The 23,545-nt window shown below is 45.7% G+C and overlaps 1 protein-coding gene across 1 annotated transcript; it reads left to right on the top strand.

Annotated features, from left to right (window-relative positions):
• Nucleotides 1-774: 774 nt before the first annotated feature.
• eif4g1a (eukaryotic translation initiation factor 4 gamma, 1a) lies at nucleotides 775-23,528 on the top strand. The gene is made up of 30 exons (XM_056420237.1): nucleotides 775-1,192; nucleotides 3,001-3,125; nucleotides 3,228-3,314; nucleotides 4,552-4,731; nucleotides 5,340-5,439; nucleotides 7,450-7,742; nucleotides 7,982-8,074; nucleotides 8,896-8,968; nucleotides 9,064-10,635; nucleotides 10,724-10,812; nucleotides 11,785-11,965; nucleotides 12,127-12,260; nucleotides 12,436-12,554; nucleotides 13,253-13,664; nucleotides 13,797-13,943; nucleotides 16,799-17,035; nucleotides 17,146-17,250; nucleotides 17,472-17,774; nucleotides 17,942-18,059; nucleotides 18,146-18,245; nucleotides 18,481-18,857; nucleotides 18,984-19,105; nucleotides 19,233-19,405; nucleotides 19,562-19,687; nucleotides 19,904-19,985; nucleotides 20,094-20,192; nucleotides 20,604-20,747; nucleotides 20,898-20,979; nucleotides 21,169-21,309; nucleotides 21,807-23,528. Exons 2-30 carry the CDS (start codon nucleotides 3,051-3,053, stop codon nucleotides 21,986-21,988), a joined length of 5,946 nt encoding a protein of 1,981 aa, XP_056276212.1. The 5' UTR covers nucleotides 775-1,192; nucleotides 3,001-3,050; the 3' UTR covers nucleotides 21,989-23,528.
• The last annotated feature ends 17 nt before the right edge of the window (nucleotides 23,529-23,545 follow it).

Genomic DNA, 23,545 nt, shown 5'->3' on the forward strand with positions numbered 1-23,545 from the left:
TGAATATGTAACCTTGAGCTTTGAAAGAGTACATGTTTTACTTTGTTTTTGCATTTGCTAGAAACAAATGATTAAGCAAGTCATAAAGAAAATAAATGTCAGATTAATTGATAATGAAAATAATTTGAATGCCAATATTACTTTATCCATTAATCATGGGTACAAATGAGCAGCCCTCGGATAAAAGCAGACTCCATATTGTATGGGGCATTATATTAGCTGCATCATCATTCTTGACAATAGAATTAAGGACTTCAACACTCATCAATCAGAATCAGTATTGTTTATTTGCCAAGTATGTTTGACAAAGTAATTTGACTCAGTGAAAGGTGCATAACAATAAACATATAATAAAACAATAGAACAATACACATATAATAACAACAATACACATAATAGATGAATATGGTCAATAACAAACAGCACAAAGGGTAACTTTTAAGTAAATGAGCTGATAAAAAACAAACAAATAAAACCAGTCTACTCACAAGACGTTTAACAGTTTATCACAGAAACTGTCGAATTAAAAAAATTATAATTCTGACCTCTAATGGACTTTATTCTTAAAATCGGACCAGCTGTGTCAGGCCTGCACGACCACAAGTTTTGTGAAAGGCATGATGTGAGTAATATGTTTGTTTCAGTTAATAAAGTGCTTTGAATAGTAGACAGAGGCAAGAGTTGATAAATTGACTTCGACTCCTGTATCACGTGACGAAGGAAACGGCCTCACAACGTAATTCTCCCGGAAGTTACCCATGCGACTTTGAGGCGCACCGGCTCCATACAGCAGAAACATCGCATTATGGCCTCGCGCTGAGCCTCCTGATGCGACAGTTGTGTACATACTTAACCGGCAATCCGTCACCATCGACGCCTTGATCATGGACCTCCGGTCCAGAGGCTTTTTTCGGGGCCATCGGAGTTGTCATTTGTACTCCTGAAGTGTTATATTATTTGATTTTGAGCACCGTCACTTTTGCACGCTCGGGGATTTAAACCGAAGTGACAGAAGTAGCACTCACCCCATCTGCCGGTCAGCTAGCTAGCTCGCTAAGTCAATAGCCAAGAAGGGCATCACTTTTCTTTTGGAGTAAAGGACACGGAAACTACAACATAACTACGTCCAGTAACAGCAGACTGACCAGAGGGCGACTCCCCGACTCTCCAACATACTCAGTATTGATTCTTGGTAAGAATAAAACCAACTGACGGCGGAAGGAAGAGCATTAAGTACACCCGAACCGGGCTTCATTTTCGTCAAAGGTATCCAGGCTAGCTAGCTAGCTGATGCTAGCTGGCCGAGCAGGCCCTGCCGACTGTCAGTCCCCAGAGCTAAAGAAAACATACGAAATCCGATGCATCGCATCGTGTTAACGCGAGTATATAGGTAAAAGGTAGGTGCGTCATCGTGTGCCGCTGCGTGGCGAACGTTGGCTGGCATGAGAATGACAGCTGGCTCGCGCTTGTGGCTAAAGCTCCAGTTGGTGACCGTTGCTCCGAAGGCTCGCGCGTGAACGCCAGTTAGCCGGTAACACCGGGTTACGAACGCGTTGATTGGGACAGTTTGGCAGAAAAAGAAGAAGAAAAAAAACCTGATGTCATTTTGCTTAGTGATCGCGATACTGGCTCAAGTGTACCGTCAGGTGAACGGGTTCATGTGCTCGCGGATCTCACTGGGCCTGTAATTAAATACACCTCGCCGGACGGGACGGGGCAGGGCTGCTACCGGTATCCGACGTTAGCAGCCCTGCAACCTAATCGGGTTCAAGCGTTGCCAGGACCGGCTTTATTAGCTGTTCTCGGGTTTCGACCGGTTAACATGTCGTCGGTCGGCACAGCAGAAACTACCAAACTCTGCGTGCTTTCGAGTAAGATGTGGACTCGGACGTTCAGCCACGTCGCGTAACGAAGCAGAAGGTCTCCGGTCGTGGGACACGTAACGTCAGTGTTAGCCGGTTGTCGGCTAACGGTTTCACCTGCTTTCGGCCGGGAGTGCTGCCCCGTTAGCGGGCCAGTAAAATGTCCTTTCGTCCTTTTAACTAATAAGACGCGGTGGGGATATTTTTACTCGACTAGCTGTCACATTTGATGGCGGCCCATCGTACCGGGAGCCATCTCTGCTGACGGAACCACAGGTTAGCTTTGTACGTCGATGCCCCGTCGAGAAGAAGCATGGCGTAAGCTAGCAGCTAACGACAGTTCCCGTGTCGGCAGGTGGATGACACGTCTGCGAGGAGTTTATCAGATTTGACTTATTGCCAGTGTCTGTAGTTATTCCAGCAGATGGAGAACCGGGGTTTGGTATTCACGAGGAGGCAAACCGCGTTCGGCTTTGTATTGGATATCAATTTTAACGTTATTTGAGGGAACTGTGTGCACATGTCGCTAGCACAACCACGAAGCCACTCTTAACACAGTAAATGAACTTTGACCTGAGGTATCCATTTTCTTAACTTCACTCGATACCAGACTAGTCCAATTGTTTTATGTGGTAGGCACATTTAGTTAAGTCATGATCATTTAGGAATGCGTTTAAAAAAAAAAATGCAACAGTCAAGTATCCCCCCCCCCCCTCATTTAGAAAAAAGGTGAATTAATAATAGCCACCATGACCCATGTTTTACTCAAACTGTTCATTTTGAGTGGATGTTAAAAAACACACGAATGCATCGCTATCTGATTGAGCAAGGGATACACAATAATTGCTCATGGAACTGCATGTGTGAGTCGTGCAATGTGCAAGTAACCAGCATGTTGGGAGGTGGTAGTGTTATAGGCGAAAACACAGACCACACCCTCTGTTGCTTAAATGATGCCACACTTGAGCTTCATGTCTTACAGCCTTGAGTACTATCTGACCTGTATGACTGCAATTATCATATGTAGATAACTTTGAATTAAAAAACAATTCACTCTGTCTTTCTTTAACACTTGATGAATGCCTAGTTGTTCATCTTTTTTTATTATTTTTTTCTTTCTTGTTCCACTCTTTCTCAGAAGCTGGCAACACAAGGCCACCCTAATGCAGAACCATAAAAGAACGTGAAATGAACAAACCACCACAGCCTATAACGGGACCCACGTCTGTCCCAATCCCTTCCCCTTCCCCTGGATTGACACAGGTGAGAGTAGCTGACCTTGTAGAATCCAAATATAATGCTTTGATTAGGATAGATTAAGGTTCAGTCACATCTATTTTGATCCTCCATTCTCTCCGTTTCAAGGCCGCCTATGGTCCTGGACAGTCCCCCTCCCTCGTTTTTGCCACCCCTCCACCTCCACAAATGAGCTCTGCACCACAGCCAAGACAGGTAAAGTTCAAAGACAGTTTTTCCCCCTCTTTCTGCTAAAGTTTTTGCCTTCAGTGTTTCAAGTGTTATCCTTGTGCGGGGACCTTCCCTTTCCTCTTTCACACAGACTTCTGACACGGCTTCTTCTGCTTATAAAGCTTTGGCTAAATCTGTGTGTGTATGTGTTTTGGCTTATTTGTCTGGTTCCTCCTTGAATGTCCATCTTGATTTCTTTCCTCTCTTCCGCTGTCCTCCCAGTTTGCTGCAGGCCCCCGTACTTTACACCAACAGGTACTAACACCCTTCACTTTCCCTTACATCCCCACTGTGTCCTTAGTGTAGTGCATGCTTTCAGTTCTACATGTTGGAACATTGGAAGAGAACGCTGTAGTATTTATTAAATGAGATCCCTTTTCCTGAGATGCATTAACATTCAATTTTATATTTCATTTTAGAAATACATATTCCTCTGTAGGAAGTTGTGCCATTTATTTTTCAGGTTCTTGTCTTAATGTTTTAATTGCAAACTTCTTCTGGCCCTTCTTTATTCTTTATTCATCCTGCACATACAGTAACTGTTTAATATTTAAGTTGTTTTGAGTACCTGCTGCATTCAAACCTAGTTTCACTGTCCGCATGCAACTGCAGCCCTTAAGGTCCTTCTTGAACAGCTCAATACTGGGACGCGCAGGACTTGTGGATGATCTAACCTGCAGACCAGTACAGATTTGCATGTGGTTGTTTGAGCTTACTGTTCATGGCTGGCATATTTTGCTGCTGCCTCTCATACTCTTCCTTCTTAAACCTTGTGATCTCAGCCTTCCACATTGTCTTCTGCCTTTATTTTCACCTTAATCTCACTCCCTCTCTTGCTCTCTGCTCATGTGTTGCGTGGCTGAAGGGTGGACACAGAGCATTACAGGTAACAGCTTTTTTTCTTTGTGCCTCCCCTCCCCCTCCTTTAACTGGGGCTTACCTCAGTGTAGCAGAGAGGCATGACAGTCGGTACAATTGAGACTTGGTGAAACCCAATAACTAAAAATGCTGAACACATTTGCAGTAGCTTTGTGTGCTTCAAGCTGAGCTTAGGAGTGTGTGTGTGTGTGACAGGACACACGCACGCATACATACATGAGCACAACACATGGATTCGGACCATCGGCATAGTTGAGAAACTAAATGCACACGCAGAGCAACAGGTTTGGCTTGTGTCGTGATGAACTCTTCATCCTTCCTCCTTCCTCCATCCGTTCTCCAGAGTTACTATCAGAACCGACCAGCCATGGCTGCGAGTGCTCCAAGGCTACAGACGAGTAGTGGGCCTCGACCTGTTGGACCTACTCATGTCTACCCATCCAGCTCCCCGATGATGATGATATCCCAGCAGCAGCTCTCTTTTGCTGGCTCCCCTCAGGGCTACTTCATCCCCCCAGGACAGGTTGGTTCACATTAGTAATGACCGATTTGTTAAAATGACATGCATATACTACTGGTCTTTCCAGCAACCTGCTCACATGATACTGAGTATATGCTCTTCTTATTAAGGTACTGGCCCCAGTATAATATGCTATTTACTTTTGAAGGGTAGGGGGGGACATGTCAAAGTCTGACACAAGGTAATAACTGTAGATGTTCTCTTAGAGTTGGAGAGAGTACTTGCTATTACAGAGTGAGCGTTCATTTAATTTGTTTAGGAAACCCATTTTTGCCTCCTGAAGTTTCCTGATAGCTCATTGAGTCAAAAGCTTTTTCCTGATTGAGGGTCACAAAGTCATAATGGGATGCTCGAAAAGAATGAAAAAGGCCAAGGACAAGAGAAACTCATTCAGTCTGCTTCCAAGAGCTGATAAGAGAGTCCTTGAGAATGTCTGACAATGAAGAATTAGCTGTTTTTTGACAGCAATTTAGAACAACCTACACACATGTGAGTTTCTTATCTTCCAAAAGCAGGTTTTAGAAAAATATTCCCATGTTTTTGGGGCTTTTTTGGGCCAACTTAACTTTCCAATCTGTTGTTGTCTCTGACTCTTTATTTTGTCTTTGCAGTACCGGACCCCATATATGCCTTCGACTCAGCAGTATCCTGTGACCAGCGGTGCAGCGGGCTTCTATCCGGGAACCAGCCCTGCTGAATACCCTGCGTATGGTAAGAGTTTTAACCGACACCAGCAGCAAACAAGCACAACCATAAACATGGAGGATGGTCGGTTTAAAAAAAAAAAAAAGAGTCTTGAACACCAGAGTTTGACAGAGATTTTAAGTTGAAGCATGTAGTTTGAGTCCATGTTCTATCTTCACGCCCCCCTATGCCCATAAGGTAACGATGGGTGTGTCGTGGGTTTTTGTTGCTGGTTGGTGTTTTTGAATGTCTTTCTGGGTCAAAACGGTTGGATGTGGTGAACTGCCAGTTGCATGTGGTTCTGGCTTGATGCTGCTTTGGCCTTTGTTCTTTCTATCTGCGGTCTCACCGGACACTGCCTTACGGGTTCCATGAAATGGCTTTGAGATATTTCGCTGGGTGCATGTTCATATAAACTCTTTTGGTGGGATTTGATATTAGGAGGGATCAAATTTCAAATTTTGATTGAAGAGTATCCGGGACAAAGTCGCCACCTCTGCGCTTCTGCAAACACACGCCTGAGTCATGTTACTGCTCGTTTGCTGGAGGACAAATGTTCTACAGATTTAAACGTGAGGCATTGAGTGGGCAAAACTAAAACCTCCATCGTATTGGCTCATACAATCCTGAGTTTAAAATAATTCAGTTAAAAGGTATGCAACATTTTTTATAAATACCATTTGACGTAAGAACAAGATGCAGTCGGGGACACGCGTTCAATACGTTGTTCATTTCATGGGACCCTTTTAACACCCTGCTTCCTCTGGATCCTCTCATTAACTCATTCTGCATCTGTCTCTTCCTGCCCTCTCTCCTTCTTTCCTCCCTCTCCCGTCCCTCACTCCCTTCCTCTCGTTTGCTGCGTTGGTTCAGAACCCTCTCTGGCTGCGAGGGAGAGGCGGGGTGGTGGGGGGAGAGGGGGCGGGCGAGAGAATGGCCGTCTCTCTCTCCACGGTGCTCCTCTCACCTCCCAGCGCTACCCTGGTGAGTAGTGTGTGTGCTTGTGTGTTGGTCAGCAGGCTTTAGTGGCAAAGATCTCTGTTGCACTTCCTGTCTCCGATAGCGTCGTACATGTTTTTGTTGTTTTGCTTTTTTGGTAACTCGCATCTTTACTTGTACATGCAAATGGTATACAAAGTGAAGGTCGCACACATAAACATATCTAACACGAGCCATACCAGATGAATAACGGTCTTTGGGAAAGTGTACCTTGATCCATGAACACTGTCAGTGCAGTGTAGGTTCTAGTTAGGTCAGAGAGTGAGCAATATATTTGTCAATAACATAATGGCTGAAAGCAAACATGTATTATTCCCAGAATCAATCTCACCCTTATTTACTGCTTAAGACCAGCAGCCCGTCTACACAGGACCAATCGTGAGCTGTCTCGTTCGCAGTGTGCTGCTGCCAGCCTACATTTCTTTGCAAGCTGGGCCAGAATTTCCACTGGAACAATTTAATATACTTCATTTTTTTCTTAAATGATGTATTTTATAGGATTACTGCGAAAGAAATCGTGGATTGCAAGTTTCTTGTCTTATAAGCTAGCAAGTAACGTTCTCTGTTTATTCTATTCACGGCCCTTAAACAGGCTGCTTCTGTCTGACCTTGAGTCTGGATGAGAAGGGTATCCCTTTGAAAGCATGCGTCATTACCAGTTTCATCCTATTGTGTTTTGAGTCTGAATAACTTTTAACATTCACACAGGCTACCAGTAACCGCCGTGGTTCCGTTGCCTTTCGTCCGTCATTCGTTCGACGCATCAGATCAGCCTGCAGATTAGCTTATATGTATATAAGAAGTTTTCATTTTGCCTTGTTCGACACACACTTGTGGTTTTGTTTTCCTACAGGACCCTTCACTCTGTTTTGTGTTTTTCATTTCCATAAATATATAAATAAATATTTTTTGGTCAAAGCTACAGGATTCAGATCTCGTGACTCCAGGATGGACGGTTGTTTGAGTGTAACGCTGCGTGTTAAGTGTTGTTTTCTTTTTATTAATACTTGTTCTTCTTCTTTCATTTTACTATTACAGCAGGAGCATACTATCCAGCTCAGCCGCAGTACTCTCCGTCTGTCCAGACGGCACCGGTCATGATCAGCCCTGCCCAACAGCAGCAACAGCAGCAACAACAACAACAACAACAACAGCAGCAGCAGCAGCAACAACAGCAGCAACAACAGCAACAACAGCAGCAGCAACAACAGCAGCAGCAACAGCAACAACAACAACAGCAGCAGCAACAACAGCAGCAGCAGCAAGCCACACCACCTCAGCAACCACTGGCGCAGTCACAAGTGCCACCAAAGAGGGAACGCAAACCGGTAGTGTGTTACAACAAAAGGGCAGCGCGCCTCTTGTCTGAGGTCAAACAAAATAAATTGAATGGACAGAAAGGAGCATTGTTTGTTCAGTGTGGAACATTCCCTTTTACCTGAAAATAACAATAGTATTTACCATGATGGGTGGCGGCTATAGATCCAAAGTGACCGCATCCTCACATACCGTCTCTAATGTCAGATGCATGTTTTGTGGAAACCTAACCAATAGTTACCCTGTCTTGTAGATAAGGATACGAGACCCCAACCAGGGAGGGCGTGATATCACAGAGGAGATCATGTCAGGTGGACGGTCCACCACCACCCCGACTCCCCCACAGGTAAGAAGCCTCATGGGAAGACTAGTTTTGATTCACTCATTTGAACTCTGATTTGAAGGGAGCACAGTTGTGTCCAAGGCAGAGTTGATTGTAAGTCTTAAACTAATGGCTTGCGTTTGTGTCATTGTGGGATAAAGGCGAATATATTTATTTTATTTTGTATTCTAGAAATCTAAATTGTTATCAGCTATTCTGTATTGAGGAAATGTGCCGTCTGTGTGGAAAATAAAGGACAGACAAGTTCTATTTCAAAAAAAATTGTATTTCTCTTATCTGACTGCAGTAATTATTTCAAAGAGTGGAACCAAAATGTATTCACAGTTTAATGTCTTACTATTTAATTACACATAAGAACATAACACTATTTTTTAAACTGCAGCTTGAGCAGGTCATTACTGTACACTCGATTTAGAAGAAAATAAATGACATGGTTGTTTCGTATGAACAAAAGACGCATGGTCGGAGAAAATTGTCAGATTGTCATATTCTTTACACACAAGATCACAATGAGTTCTTTTTCACAGAGGTGATTGCATATTTTTCACGTCAGTGTGCTAACATCGTATTATCATCACAAAACAAGCGATACAAAAATATGCACCGATGTGGTTGTATTTTCTATTTCTGGTTGGTTAAAGACATTAGAAATGCAAAAATACAATCCATGGGACCAGTTGAGTCTTCACCCTCGAGCGTGTCTATGAAGCAGTCTTGACTGAAAGTGATGATTACTTTAAACTCATGGCTTTAATTCATAAAAGGATTGTATGTCTGTGGATCAGACCTAAAAAAACCCACATAATACTGTTTTCTGACTGTAGGCCACAGCAGATGTGAGTCTTGCACAGACCAACGGTGAAGTTACACAGCCTGCTACTACAGTGACTATAAGAGGTGAGCACAGTGTCTCCATTTTGGTTTGCAACACTTAAAAAAAAAAAAATCACTGTATTCCACATTTTTTACTGTGATTATATCATTATTTTCAGATGAAATCACTGAGACCCCTGCATGCGCTGAAACCCCACCACCTCCCGCCACAGTGAACACAGAGCCTGTGGAGGAGGCCAAACGGGAAACCGACAACCAGATCACACCGCCTGCCGAGTTAGCCAGACAATTTCTAGCCGCTCCAGCTGCTGCTGAGGTGCCACCCCCTTTGATAAAGGAGCTGCAGTCTCCCTCTCCTCCCCCTGCAGCATCATCTACGACTGCTGAGGCAGAAAATACAATTCATACTAAAGTTGGTGACACGGTAGACGCTCCGGTTGGCCCCTCAGCATCATTAGCAGCACAAGAGGCGCCTGTCAAAATGGAAGAACCACAGACTGCCCCAGCTACTGCTCCAGCTCCAGTCCCAGCTACAGTTCCAGCTCCAGTCCCAGCTGCAGTTCCAGCTCCAGTCCCAGCTACAGTTCTAGCTCCAGTTCTAGCTTCAGCCCCGGCTCCAGCCCCAGTTCTAGCTCCAGCCCCAGTTCTAGCTCCGGCCCCAGTTCTAGCTCCGGCCCCAGTTCTAGCTTCAGCCCCAGTTCTAGCTCCGGCCCCAGTTCTAGCTCCGGCCCCAGTTCTAGCTTCAGCCCCAGTTCTAGCTCCGGCCCCAGTTCTAGCTCCAGCCCCAGTTCTAGCTCCAGCCCCAGTTCTAGCTCCAACCCCAGTTCTAGCTCCGGCCCCAGTTCTAGCTCCGGCCCCAGTTCTAGCGCCGGCCCCAGTTCTAGCTCCGGCCCCAGTTCTAGCTCCAGCCCCAGTTCTAGCTCCGGCCCCAGTTATAGCTCCAGCCCCAGTTCTAGCTCCAGCCCCAGTTCTAGCGCCGGCCCCAGTTCTAGCTCCGGCCCCAGTTCTAGCTCCAGCCCCAGTTCTAGCTCCAGCCCCAGTTCTAGCTCCAGCCCCAGTTCTAGCGCCGGCCCCAGTTCTAGCTCCGGCCCCAGTTCTAGCTCCAGCCCCAGTTCTAGCTCCGGCCCCAGTTCTAGCTCCGGCCCCAGTTATAGCTCCGGCCCCAGCTCCAGCCCCGGCACCAGCTCTAGTCCCAGCTGAGAAGGCATCCGAAAAGGAAGAAAAGAAACCGGAGGAAGGGAAGAAATTGGAAAAAGAGGTCCAGGTGGCCAGCGCTGAGTTCGAGCCTGCCGTTAAGGTTGCTCCAACAGTTCTTCCTAATAACGAGACAAAAGCAGAAACAGCTACAAAGACAGAAACTGAAGTCTCTGCTCCAAAGGCCCCGAACGCCGCCCCTAGCTCTGAACCCGAAGCCACCCCTGAAACCACACCGGCTGAGGTGGCAGAGCCTCTCCTCTCCAATGGCCTTCCTCAGGACACTGAAGAACTGTCTGAGGATGTGGCATTTTTAGATGCCAAGCCCGTTGTCCAGCCTGATGCTTCTAAATCGCAGGAATCCACACCTGTGGCTAAAACATCAATGCCTGCCCAGGAGGAGGAGGAGGAGGAGGAAGAAGAGGAAGAGGAAGAAGAGGTGGTGGAGAAGAAGAAAGAGGAGGAGACGAAGGAGAAAAACGAGGATGCCCTTCCAGCTTCTGTTAGCTGCCCGATAGAGGAATCGACTATGCAAGGTAGGTGGAGTTGCATCTGGCTTGCATTTATGATTGTCATATGAATCGTGCTGGATTCTAACGTCAAAATCGTGGCCTTTCCTTGAAGCCGCAACGTCTGTGCCAAAGAAGAGGAAGAACATGAAGGAGATCAACAAGAAGGAGGCCATTGGAGACCTCCTGGATGCCTTCACAGAGGTGTGTAACAGTCCAGATCAGTGGTCCCCAACCTTTTTTGAGCCACGGACCGGTTCCGTGTCAGAAATAATTTTCACGGACCGGCAATATAAATGATGTAATAAATATGACGTCATACAATTATACGAAGGGCATAAAGTGCCAAAACTACAACTCATCATTACGCCGAATTCGTGTGAGCCGTGCGCTTGTTGACCTGCAACGAGCCGCTAATGGAGACGGCGACACAGACGTGTGTTTGGTCCGCTGCTCCTCACCGAGTTCTGGTCGCTGTCATTAGAACACCGGCAGAGTTGTTGTGTGAAATGTCCCTTAAGGCCACCGTCATTTGCATTTCCAGCACTTTTTTTTCTAGCTCGGACGGGCTCGATTCACCGGGTGGGTTTGTTTACAAATGGGTTGCAGGTCTATTCTTTTGCAGTCGGGTCTTTTGTTGTTGGAGTACCGCTCAAACTCTTTTAAAAGCCTCTTCCACCCGGTCAACGTCTGAAACATGTAGAATGTTCCGCTGTTCACTCGCCCACACAGCAGCGACTTTATCGGCCAACTTGAAAACAGTTGTCATTTCCCTGAAGTGACAGAATTCATTGAGCAGGTTGAATATGTTTGAAGATTCTTTGTCACTGAAATGTGCCGCCAGCAGAGGGTTCGGCGCGTGAGACTCGCCTGCAGCGATAAACCCGAACTTTAAGACTCCTGAACGCGGCTCAGACGTACACACGGGTGGATCCGGTCCTTTTTCAAAATAAAATATTTTTCCGACTGATTTTTAAAAAAAAAATGTAAAACTTTATTTATTCACTTTTTTTCCGTGGCCCGGTTCCAACCAAGATTGAAATAAACACACGCTCATGCTGTTCCAGTGTCTCAGCAGTTTCGGCTGTATCAATAATATTTTTGGGTACCGAAACAATACATTCTGGCTGGGTTGTCATCATACTTCTTCATCTCTTGTTTTGTTTTTTGCCGCAGGAGCAAGAAGCCAAGCCTGCCCCTGAACCCTCGTCCGCTAAGGCCGACCCCATCCCCGTCATCCCACCTGCACCGCCCACTGAGGTTCCAGATGAGACCTGGGAGGAGAAAGAGGACAAGCAGAACTCGGGACCTAAAGCCACACCTGGGCCAACTGACCAGAAATACCAGTACAAAGAAGGTGTGTTGTGATTAAGAAATGCCATTGTGTAAGATTTCCTTTGTGTTGCTTAACGGTAGCTGCTGCTGCTGCTTTGATCTAAACCTGTAACTTTGTTTTTTATGCACACAAAAGAAAGTGTGTGTTGTTTTTAACCATGTAATTTTTCATACATCTCTCAGAGAAATGGAAGCCGATAGACCCAGAAGACAAGAAGCGGTACGACAGAGAGTTCCTCCTGGGCTTCCAGTTCAACAGTGCCAGTATGCACAAACCCGATGGTCTGCCGATGATCAGCGACGTGGTCCTGGACCAGGTAGGTCTGACATCATTCTGCTGTGGGGTGCCATAATTTACTTTAGATCTCATTTGCACACCGTTTAAAAAAAAATATATATACCGTGATGTTTATGATGAGAAAACTTGGCGTCCATCTTGTCTTTTTTTTGTTTCAGCAAACGGTTAATTTCTTCCTCTTTCTTTAACTCCAGGCGAACAAGACTCCAATGCGGCTCCCTGACCCAGCTCGAGTAATGAATATTGGTCCTGATTTTACTCCCTCGTATATGGGGAACCTTGGGAGCAGATCGGTGGGAGGTGGAGGAGGAGGAGGTGGAGGAGGAGGTGGAGGTGGAGGAGGAGGAGGAGGAGGAGGAGGAGGAGGAGGAGGAGGAGGAGGACCACGAGGCCCAGTAAGATACACTTTCTCTTTCCGCTTTCTATGGTGGTTTCTTATGAAAGGAAATTCTTGACCCTTTTGATTATGGCAATAATAATCATTCTTTGTACAGTGCCTTTTTAAAAATCATTCACCACTCACATCATTTTACCTATTTTTTCCTATTTTGTTGCATTTGTTGTATTTTGTTGCATTTTAACCTGGAAATTCAAGTAGATTCTGAAATGTCCACTCTTCCATAAAGCTCCTCCGTGAGGATTGGGCTAGGCAGTTTAGCTTTGGTGCCATTTTTAACCGATGGCTTTAATGATGCTCGGTTTAGATTAAGTGACAGATCATGTGACACGTGCACACAGATCGACTTTAATTAACTAATTATGTGACCTGAAGATAATTGATCGCCCCAGATCTTATTTAGAGGCTTCATAACAAAGGAGGTAAATACATATGCTCAGACAACCGATGAGTGTTTTTTAAATTAAATTTTACATGAAATAAAATCCTCTAATTCCAGGTTGTAACGTAACAAAATAGGAAAAATACCAAAGAATGTGAATATGTATGCAAGCCAGTGTATTTGTTTTATTAAGTAAGATTTATTTTCTAACTTTTTTAAATGTGCATCCCTCTCCTTCCTTTCAGCCGCCTGGCCCACGTCGCTCCCAGCAGGGCCAGAGGAAAGAGCCGAGGAAGATCATCCTCAGCACCATGTCCCACGGCGAAGACGTGCAGCTCAACAAGGCTGAGAAGGCCTGGAAGCCCACGGGGAAGAAGTCCACTCGAGGCCGCGGCGTGGAGGAACCCGAAGCCGAAGACGACGATCCCGAACATGCCAAGACTAAAGAGCTGTTCAAGCGTCTGCGAAGTATCCTCAACAAGCTAACCCCGCAGAAGTTTCAGGAGCTGATGAAACAAGTGACAGATCTGACGATAGACACAGAGGAGAGGCTGAAGGGAGCCATTGACCTGATCTTTGAGAAGGCCATCTCAGAGCCCAACTTCTCTGTGGCCTACGCCAACATGTGCCGCTGCCTTTTGGGGGTAAGTCATGTGATTTGTGTCCGGTTCTAAGCGATGAAGCCCAACCCAAGCCCATATATTTATCAGCAAGATAATAAACAAATGTGTATTCAATAGAAATGTTAAAGCTTACTCAATGTTTTCCTCCTCCAGTTGAAAGTCCCTACCACGGACAAGCCGGGAGTTTTTGTGAACTTCCGCAAACTGCTGCTCAACCGCTGCCAGAAAGAGTTTGAGAAGGACCAGGATGATGACGAAATCTTTGAGAGAAAGCAAAAGGAATTGGAGGCTGCCAAAGAAGTAAGACATTACATCTTTTACCACCGCTGTCGCAACCACCAGTGTTTTGTTTAGAATAAACTGATCATAGTACCACCACATAGTACCACCGCATAGTACCACCGCATAGTACCACCACATAGTACCATCGCATAGTACCACCACATAATACACCACATAGTACCACCGCATAGTACCACCGCATAGTACCACCACATAGTACCACCGCATAGTACCACCGCATAGTACCACCGCATAGTACCACCGCATAGTACCACCACATAGTACCACCCCATAGTACCACCGCATAGTACCACCGCATAGTACCACCACATAGTACCACCCCATAGTACCACCGCATAGTACCACCGCATAGTACCACCACATAGTACCACCACCAGTGTTGGGCAAGTTACTGAAAATTAGTAATTAGTTACAGTAACTAGTTACTTCTTTTAAAAGTAATTTAATTACTTTACCAGTTACTGTATATCAAAAGTAATTAGTTACTAGGGAAAGTTACTTTTAAGTTACTTTTATGTCTGCTTTTTTAATGTACTGAACAGTCAAACACAATAAACATATTTTTTAGACCTATTTATTGCAATCAACAGGGCAACAGGCCTCATCTCAAGTCTCATCTCTCACCTCTGACCAGTAGCCACAACATTGCTAGCTCTCAAACCAGTTATCGTACCTCAAGAGGAGAAGCTTCTCAAACTTTTGATCTGAGAGCCTCTTCCTCTTTGGAGAGAGAATCAGGTTCCCAAGGCTAAAGAGTCTTTCCACTGGGGCACTGGATGGAGTGGCTGCATTATATTTAAGTGATACTTTCTTTATTATGGGAAACTGATTCAGAGCGTCCATCCCTGTGGCTCCTGATTTAAAGTAATCAGCTACTTCATTTTCAACAGAGACATAGGCATCCTCCTCACTCTCATCAAAGCTAAAGAATTCATCCTCTTTGGTAGATGGCCGGCGCTGTGTTGTTGGGGTTTCCCCTGGGTGCTCATCCTGCTCTGGGACATATTTTCTGCATTCTGCTACTAGACTTGCTTTTACAAGGTTCTTCCTCTCCTGGTCACGCAGCCAACGTAACTTGAACTTGGGTAGGGTTGCAGCAGCTAGTAGAGCATCATTATCCTCAAGAACACGTGCAAATCTGGTTTTGATTGCCTGAAATACATGACACAAAAGACATAACAAGAGTATTAAAACAAGTCTTAAAAACAAGTGTATTATACATATTTGGCATATAGCATAAATCTGACTACAGAGCAGTCACTACTAAATTGACTTGCACTTATAAATACTTCACATTATCTAGACATAAATAAATGCAACTGAGCTATTGATTGGATACATATAAATGCAAAATAAAATAGCAGCTCTTACCTGAACAATTGCCTCTGGTAGGCCATCAAGGATTGCAAGGTGTTTTTTAAAATCCAGAGTCTTAGACATCAACGTCTCCAGAGTGGGCAAGAGTGTTCCGTGAAAACAATTGTCCTCGCCTTGCAGAATGTCAAGAGCCACAGTAAGTGGCTTCATCACAACACAATACTCTTTAAGGACCTGATGTTCCCTTTCACTGATGCATTTCATCTGAAGTTGGGAGGATATTGTATTCAATTCGGCCACAGGTATCTCAGAAATTCGAGCTACCGCATCATAGAACGAATTCCACCTGGTGGTGCAAGGTACAAGCAGCTTCTTAGCAATAACGTCGTTGACAATCTCCGAAGCCACTGTTGACCGACTTGCCTTGTTCCACAGCCCTGCGCATTTTGTGGTAGCATTTCTGTAGATAGATTTCGTTTCTGGCTTTGACATGAGCCACTTATCGACATCAGTGCATGAGATGAGGTTCAATGTGTGCGATGCGCATCTGTGATGCGGGGGTAAAACCACGTCATTGACATCAACAGCATTATCTAGCACATCCCCAATGTTTGTAAAAGTCGCCTCATCCTCCTCCAAATGATCTTCAGTGTCTGGCTCAGGTGGCTGGTACATTTGAAACGCCTTGACAAAATTAGAGCCATTGTCAGAAACAGTTGCTGTCACTTTGAAAGATAGGCCATAGGATGAGTGGATGTTGTCTATTTCGGTTGCAATAATGTCATACGTATGTCGGCCCTTGAATCTCTGGCATGCCAGGGCTGATTTCCCACGTAGCATGTTGTTCGGATTAATCCAGTGTGCAGTTACACCTAGAAAGCTTTTATTGTAAGCAGTCCAGATGTCTGCTGTGGTCGAGACATGTTGTAAACCCTCAAATGTTTTTTTTAGCTCGACCTGCATCTTCGCATATTCTCTGTCTAAATAGCTGGAAAACGTCTTCCTGCACATTTGCCCCGAGCCTCCATTTATCACTGGAATTTTGCTTATTAGTTGCCTGAAGGCAACTGACTCGACAGTTGACAGAGGATGCATGTCATCGACAACATACCTAGCAATCAATTTATTCAGCTCTGCCTGGCTTATCGGCTGCTCTGCAGTCCGTGTAAAGTCTAGCCTTGGTTGTTTGCATGGAGTGGCGCCTTCAGCATCCGTAGGGCTGGGGTCTTTCGCGACTAGCTTTGTCGAAGCGTGTTGTTTCAACAGGTGCTTCATAAGATTGGAATTGCTACTCTTAGATGTGGATAGGGTCTTTGCACCGGCACATAATTTACAACTCACCACTACATTTTTGTCTTTAATTTCGACGAGCGAAAAGTAATGTCCATACTTCCAGGAGAGAAAGCTCGTGCTATCCGCACTGTCGGCCGTGATGTTTACCACCGTATAGTACCACCGCATAGTACCACCACATAGTACCACTGCATAGTACCAGTACCACCGCTAAGCACAGGCTCTCTTGTATCTGCCCTCAGGGAGAGGAGCGTGAGCGCTTGCGGGTGGAGCTGCAGAGCTCCAGAGACCAGGCCCGTCGTCGCTCTCTGGGCAATATAAAGTTCATTGGCGAGCTCTTCAAGCTAAAGATGCTGACGGAGGCCATCATGCACGACTGTGTCGTGAAACTACTGAAGAATCATGACGAGGAGTCTGTGGAGTGTCTCTGCAGGCTGCTCTCCACAATTGGGAAAGACCTGGACTTTGAGAAGGCCAAGGTAAGTAAAGCATGAACACACAAACATTATACACACATGCAGCCATCTCCGGGAATGACTTCTTTCAAAAAAACATGATTTAAATCTGCTTTTGTCTGTCTTCCTATTAGCCTCGTATGGATCAGTATTTCAACCAGATGGACAAGATCATCAATGAGAAAAAGACCTCATCCCGAATCCGCTTCATGCTTCAAGACGTCATCGACCTCAGAAGGGTAAATACGAACGGATATTGCAATAAAGAACCAATAACGGGCAATTTATGGTGGTGACTAATAAATAATAAATATTCCTAAATGAGCAGAATTGTATACTGCGTGTGAAGTATCCGCGGGGATCAAGAGTTGCATGAGAGCCACGAGTGTAGATATGAATGACGTGTGGGAGCAGTTGCAGACGGTTTGTTTGATAACCATCGTCCATCTCTGACCGACAGTGTACCTGGGTGCCTCGCAGAGGAGAGCAGGGCCCGAAAACAATCGACCAGATCCACAAGGAGGCAGAGATGGAGGAGCACAGGGAACACGTCAAAGTGCAGCAGCAGCTTATGAACAAGAAAGACGGAGGAGGTGGAGGAGGAGGAGGAGGTGGCGGTAGGATGGGAGGGAACATGGGGGGCCGTGGCTCTCACACACCTGGAGGTGGCCGAAATAGCCAGACTCATGATGAGGGTTGGAACATGGTGCCCATATCCAAGAACAGACCGATCGACACCACCCGCCTCAGCAAGATCACAAAGGTAACGTCCACGTCTTACACGCAAGGTTTCACTCTTTCTTTAATCCATTTTTTAAAATCAAGTTTCTGTTTTTTACTGACGCTTGTTAGCGTCTTCAAGTATAGTGGTTCCTTTGGGGTATAGTGTAAGAAATGTAAGATTAAGAAATGTTTGGTATTTCCCTCCAGCCTGCTTCTCTGGACTTAAACACCACCCTGTTGGCTCCGGGGGGGAAAGGCATGTGGGGCAGCTGGGGCAAAGGCAGCAGTGGAGGAACGGGAGCAAAGCCAGCAAGTGGAGAGCCAGGTAAAATACCTTTTTTTTCCCCACACCTTCTTCCCCACACGGTGTTCGTCGTTCGAGAGTTAATCTTTCCTGTTCCCCTTTTCAAGACTCTGGTCGTCCAGCTACCAGCACCGTCAATCGCTTCTCAGCCCTGCAGCAGTCCGGTTCAGCGTTGGCTTCTGACTCTGACCGCCGAGCTCCTCAGAGGTGTTTAGCTGCAGATATTTACTCATCAACTAAATTGTCTTGTCTTTGTGTTTTGCTCCGAATGTCTTCTTCATCTTCGTCTTCGTCACTATTTAAAGATTATATAGCCTGGACACCTTTTTGTATTTGTACATGTCCGTGTTTGTGCACGCAACCTGAGAGCAACCAGTTTAAGATTTGATTTTGATTGCGCACCCTTGTGATAAATGGTGACCTTTCTTGTGTCTCTTTCAAGCTCCAGCCGTGAGCGCGGCGGCGAGAGAGAAAAGGGCGATCGGGATCGGTTGGATCGCAGCGAGGGACGCGAAGGTCGCGACGGCAGGAGCACCCCGAACCAAATCACCAAGAGGAGCTTCAGCAGAGAGTCTCAGGATCGCGGCGGGAGGGCCAGTGACCTCCGGGCCTCAACTGAGTCTGTGCGTCGCGTGGCCAGCATGACCGACGATCGGGACCGAGGAAGCCGCGACCGAGGAAGCCGCGACCGAGGAAGCCGGGTTTCCAGCCGCGCTTCAAGCCGCGCTTCAAGTCGTGTTTCAAGCCGCGTTTCAAGCCGCGACCGAGGAAGCCAGGACCGAGGAAGCCAGGACCGGGCTCCAAGCAAAGAGCTCCCAGGTATTAAAAAAAAAACACTGACCAAAGGGGAAGATTTGATGTAGATATAATGGTATAAAGATGGAGGAAAGTCTTGGAGTATTGGAATACGTTTTAACTTTTATTGTGCCATTTCTCTCTCTGCAGTTAAGCGTGAGAGCGCTCCGACTCCCCCACCGTCTCTTCCAAAACCTGCCTTGAGTGAAGAGGAGCTGGAGAAGAAGTCAAACGCCATCATTGAGGAATACCTTCACATTAATGACATCACGGTACAAATATGACGTCATGTAATCTCTCACAGTGACTTTGACATAAAGGTGTGCATACTTATCAGGCTTTGGAATATGAAAGCGCTCTGACGGCCGTCGTTTTGCGCGTCCTCTTCCTCTTCTGCAGGAGGCGTTGCAGTGCGTGACAGAACTCAACAGCGCCTCGCAGCTCTACGTGTTTGTGCGGAAAGGCATGGAGTCGACGCTTGAGCGCAGCGCCATTGCTCGAGAGCACGCGGGCACGTTGATGCACCACCTTTTCAACGCCGGGGTGTTGCCCTCAGAGCAATACTACAAAGGGTGAGCGTTGACGGATTAAAACATCGCACTGTGTTTCCAATGTCTGAAACTTTGTTTTCACCTCTGGGGCATTCTTATTTACTCCTTACAGACTGAGGACATTTAACTAATGTGTGTTTCAAGTGACATCGAGTGCTTTTTGGGGGGGTTCTGCAGGCTAGAGGAGACCCTGGAGGCTGCGGAAGACACGGCCATAGACATTCCTCACATCTGGCTCTACCTGGCTGAACTCATCACCCCCATGCTCCATGAGGGAGGCATCCCTATGGGACAGATCTTCAGGTGAGCTGGAAGTCAGCAAAAATAGTTAAATGAAATAAGTCTAAGCAAGCCCACTTTCTGAGTTCCTATATGTAAAAATAAGATATATCTTTTGGATTGTTTTTGTTTTTTCAGTCAACGAGACGTAGAGCAACATTTTCCGGCTGTTTGGTTTTACACCGATTTATTGAAGGTTTGTTGAAGTCCTAATCCAGTGTCTGTGTGTGGTGTCCTCAGGGAGATCTCTAAGCCTCTCGTGCCTGTGGGGCAGGCCGGCGTGCTGCTGGTGCAGATCCTCAAGTTGCTCTGCAAAGAAATGGTATGTCCTTCATCAATCCACCCTCTTGATGAGGCTCGTCCATGTTTTGAGTGGAAACTTTCAAATCCGTTTCATTTCATTACTTTGAATGTTTTCACCGCCCATCAGACCCCGAAGAAGGTCGGGGCAATGTGGAGAGAGGGCGGGCTGAATTGGACTGAGTTCCTGCCCGAGGATGAAGACGTCAACACGTTTGTCTCTAAGCAGGTCAGTAGACTGAAGGAGTTCAAGAGACGCAAACATCTAAAAAACAACCACGTCGGCTGTTTCTGGGGCGAGAGGGTGAAGCTTTTCTGAATTCATTCTCCCCATCCGGTTTGGTGGCGGCATGAGGAAATAACATGAAGAGAGACGGTCCGCTCTCACACGGAGAAGGCTCCATCACAAAATATCTACCGTCTACAACCTTATAGAAAACACACACTGCCAATATTTGTCTTGAATATGTATATAAATATAGATGATGAATTGCCGCCACTGCACACTCTCACCCCTCAGGCCCTGTGTTGTGCTTTTGTCGTTACAATACGATACATAAAGAATGAACAGCCAACACACTTGTGAATCGATCACTTCCGAGACTATATATTTTTTTTTTCGTTTTTTTGCGTCCTTTAGCAAGTGGAGTTCACCACAGGAGACGAGTTGGAGTCAAAGGAAGTTGACGAGAAGGAGGTCCTCACTGAAGAGGAGCTCGGCCAACAGCTGGACCGACTCATCCAGGACACGGCCAACAACCAGCGCATCAGAGACTGGGCCGAGGTGTGCGAGACGCGCGTGTGCTACTGATGTCGCTCATGCTTTAGTTCAGACATACTCACTGTTTACATTTTTTTTTATTTTTCAATTTAAACGTTCCAGGAATCCTTTAAGTTTCCCCGGTTCAACTGTTTTTATTTTCTTGTTTTCTAGGCTCACTTGGACGAGGAGCAAACCGCTTCCAACCAGTTCTTACGAGCATTGATGACGTCGGTGTGTCAGTCGGCAATCATATGTAAGTCTGACTAATGTAGGAGCAAAGGTTATTCTAAGAGTTGGTCTGTTAGTCACCACTGTGGCCGGCTCTTATCGCAGCATGTGGAATATGTCTCGCTCGGTGAGGATTCATTTTACAAACGCAAATGGGAATATCTGACACAATTTAAATTCCCAGTCTGTGAGCTTGCCTCTCCTCATGTTTCAGGTGACACCCCATACAAGGTGGACACGCCGCAGATCAAGCAGAGGGCCAGCCTGCTCCAGAGGTACCTGTCTGACGAGCAGAAGGAGCTGCAGGCCCTCTACGCCCTGCAGGCTCTGATGGTGCACATGGAGCAGCCAGCCAGTGAGTACTGACGTACAGAGGTGGACCGACAACAGGCGCCTCACCAGGCAGAAGCCCCCATACAAATGCTCATGTTATTCACGTTAGTTAAATATTCAAATTGATTGTGTATGTATATATTAATTCATTGAATTATTTTAAAGGAGTGATCAAATCCACCCGTTCATTTAAGTGGTGAAAAAAATCCCATGATGTAAGAAAAATGAAGTGATATATCAGAGCGGAGAGGATTTAAATGTCAGCAGCTTCATTTTAATCTCAAAGCCTCTATTGAGACACTTTTGGAGCAATGCAGCTGCTTCTTTGTTTGTAATTGTGTTTTTAAGTGTCAAGTAGAATATAATGTGAAGAGTCTAAATCTTCTGATGCTGAGGAAATCGTCGGGAGAAACAACCGCCTCCGAAACGATCTAGTTTGATCAAAACGACCTAGTTTGATCGAAACGACCTAGCGGCACAAACTCGAGTGAATGAACGTTTTCTCTCTCCCGCCTGCAGACCTGCTGCGGATGTTCTTCGACGCCTTGTACGACGAGGACGTCATCAAAGAGGAGGCCTTCTACAAATGGGAAACCAGCAAGGACCCTGCGGAGCAAACGGGCAAAGGTGTGGCCTTGAAATCCGTCACGGCCTTCTTCACCTGGCTCCGCGAGGCCGAGGAGGAGTCGGACAAGGAGTAAAAAGGACTGAACTGAAAGCTGCCGCCCCCCCCTTTATCGAGGCGGGGGCTCTGCAGGCAGCTGCAGAGAGTCGTGGACTATATTGCCAGAGAGGCAGACTCAAATCAATCCTCAGTGAGGATAAATCTTTATTATGTTCTTTTCTTTGAGGGATGGACTCAGAAAACAATCATTTATTTCTCCCTTCCCTCTCTTGCTTCCTCATTATTTCCCCCCCCGCTTGTCACAGCAAGTGTCCTCATCAAATAAACTTGAAAACTGATGCAGCAGGATTGCTTGTTAACGAGGTGTGAAGTATCCCACGTCACTACAGAGCTCTTTCTCACAATAATACGAACCAACGGGCTGCTTTTCTAGGGTTCCAGATCATTCTAAATGCCTGACCTCTGACCTGCAGGCGTGCGGCCACAGGGCTCGTGGTGGCGCTCCCTGACACGTGGGCGTCGTCACGCCATAATGCGTGTTCAATCCCAACTCGTATGTCTTTGTCCCTTACTGGAGTGTGCAGCATGACTGAAGTGTGTTTCTATTAATGATACAGTGGACGAAACGTCGATAGAAAAATTTTACATGAACTAATCTTAATTTGATGGACGGGGTTTTAAAAGCAACGGTTGTCTATTTTCTCTTCCTTCCCCATCATGAATTTACAGGGGGCAGAAGCGTGGAGGATTGGTGTTGACCTTTGACCTCGGCCGCTTCGGGGCGGTTCTCGATGCTTCCTCTCATCCCCAGTAGTGAACCACACTGACTGACCCTTCATCTTTACCTCTTCTATACTTAACCCCTGAGCTGTCGTAGAGGACACTTAATGACCCAATCACCGGCAAAACTTGAAATCTACAGAAAATTGACTTGATGAAAATATATAAAGAAGAAAGAAAAAAAACACACACGAAACCAACAGAAATGATCCGAAAGCCTTTTCTACTTTAAGTGGAAACTTATTTCAGGAGCGTTCTGTAAATATATAATGAGAAAAAAAAATTTTTTTTCAGTTTTATTTTTCAGAAACGATAAATTGCTGATGTAATTGCAGTGTATACTTTTCCAACAGAAACGTCAGCTGTCCAGATGCAGAGAGGTGCTTTAGATAATCCATTGATTATTAGTTGTGGAATTTTGTAAATAATTTTTTTTTTGCTTTCTTTATTTAAGAAATTATTGCTTCTCTTGCATCGGAAACTGGAAAGATGAGGTGATGGAGCATCGCAAATAAAGGATTAAGTTGCCGAGCAGAGTTTTGCATAATGTGTCGGATGATGATTTTAATGGTTGTGTGTGTGCTTCTGGTTATTAGGGTGAACACTGAGCACAGGAGGTGGAATGGGAACATGTTCAGCACTTTTACTGGATTAATACTTTTAAATAGTAATTTCTTATAAAATATAGTGTGATTAATTGACTCACAATGTCAGCGTTATTAATTTCCCTGGTGCTCCCGATCCGATTCAGCACTGTTGACTTGGTACGTGGCATTTATTTTGTAATATGCGCCTCCATGTAAATTAAATAGAAATTAAACAATCTTGAAATGATATTTCTCACAATGTAAGA

Source organism: Pseudoliparis swirei, chromosome 8 (assembly GCF_029220125.1).
Source record: "Pseudoliparis swirei isolate HS2019 ecotype Mariana Trench chromosome 8, NWPU_hadal_v1, whole genome shotgun sequence".
Classification (NCBI taxonomy): Eukaryota; Metazoa; Chordata; class Actinopteri; order Perciformes; family Liparidae; genus Pseudoliparis; species Pseudoliparis swirei.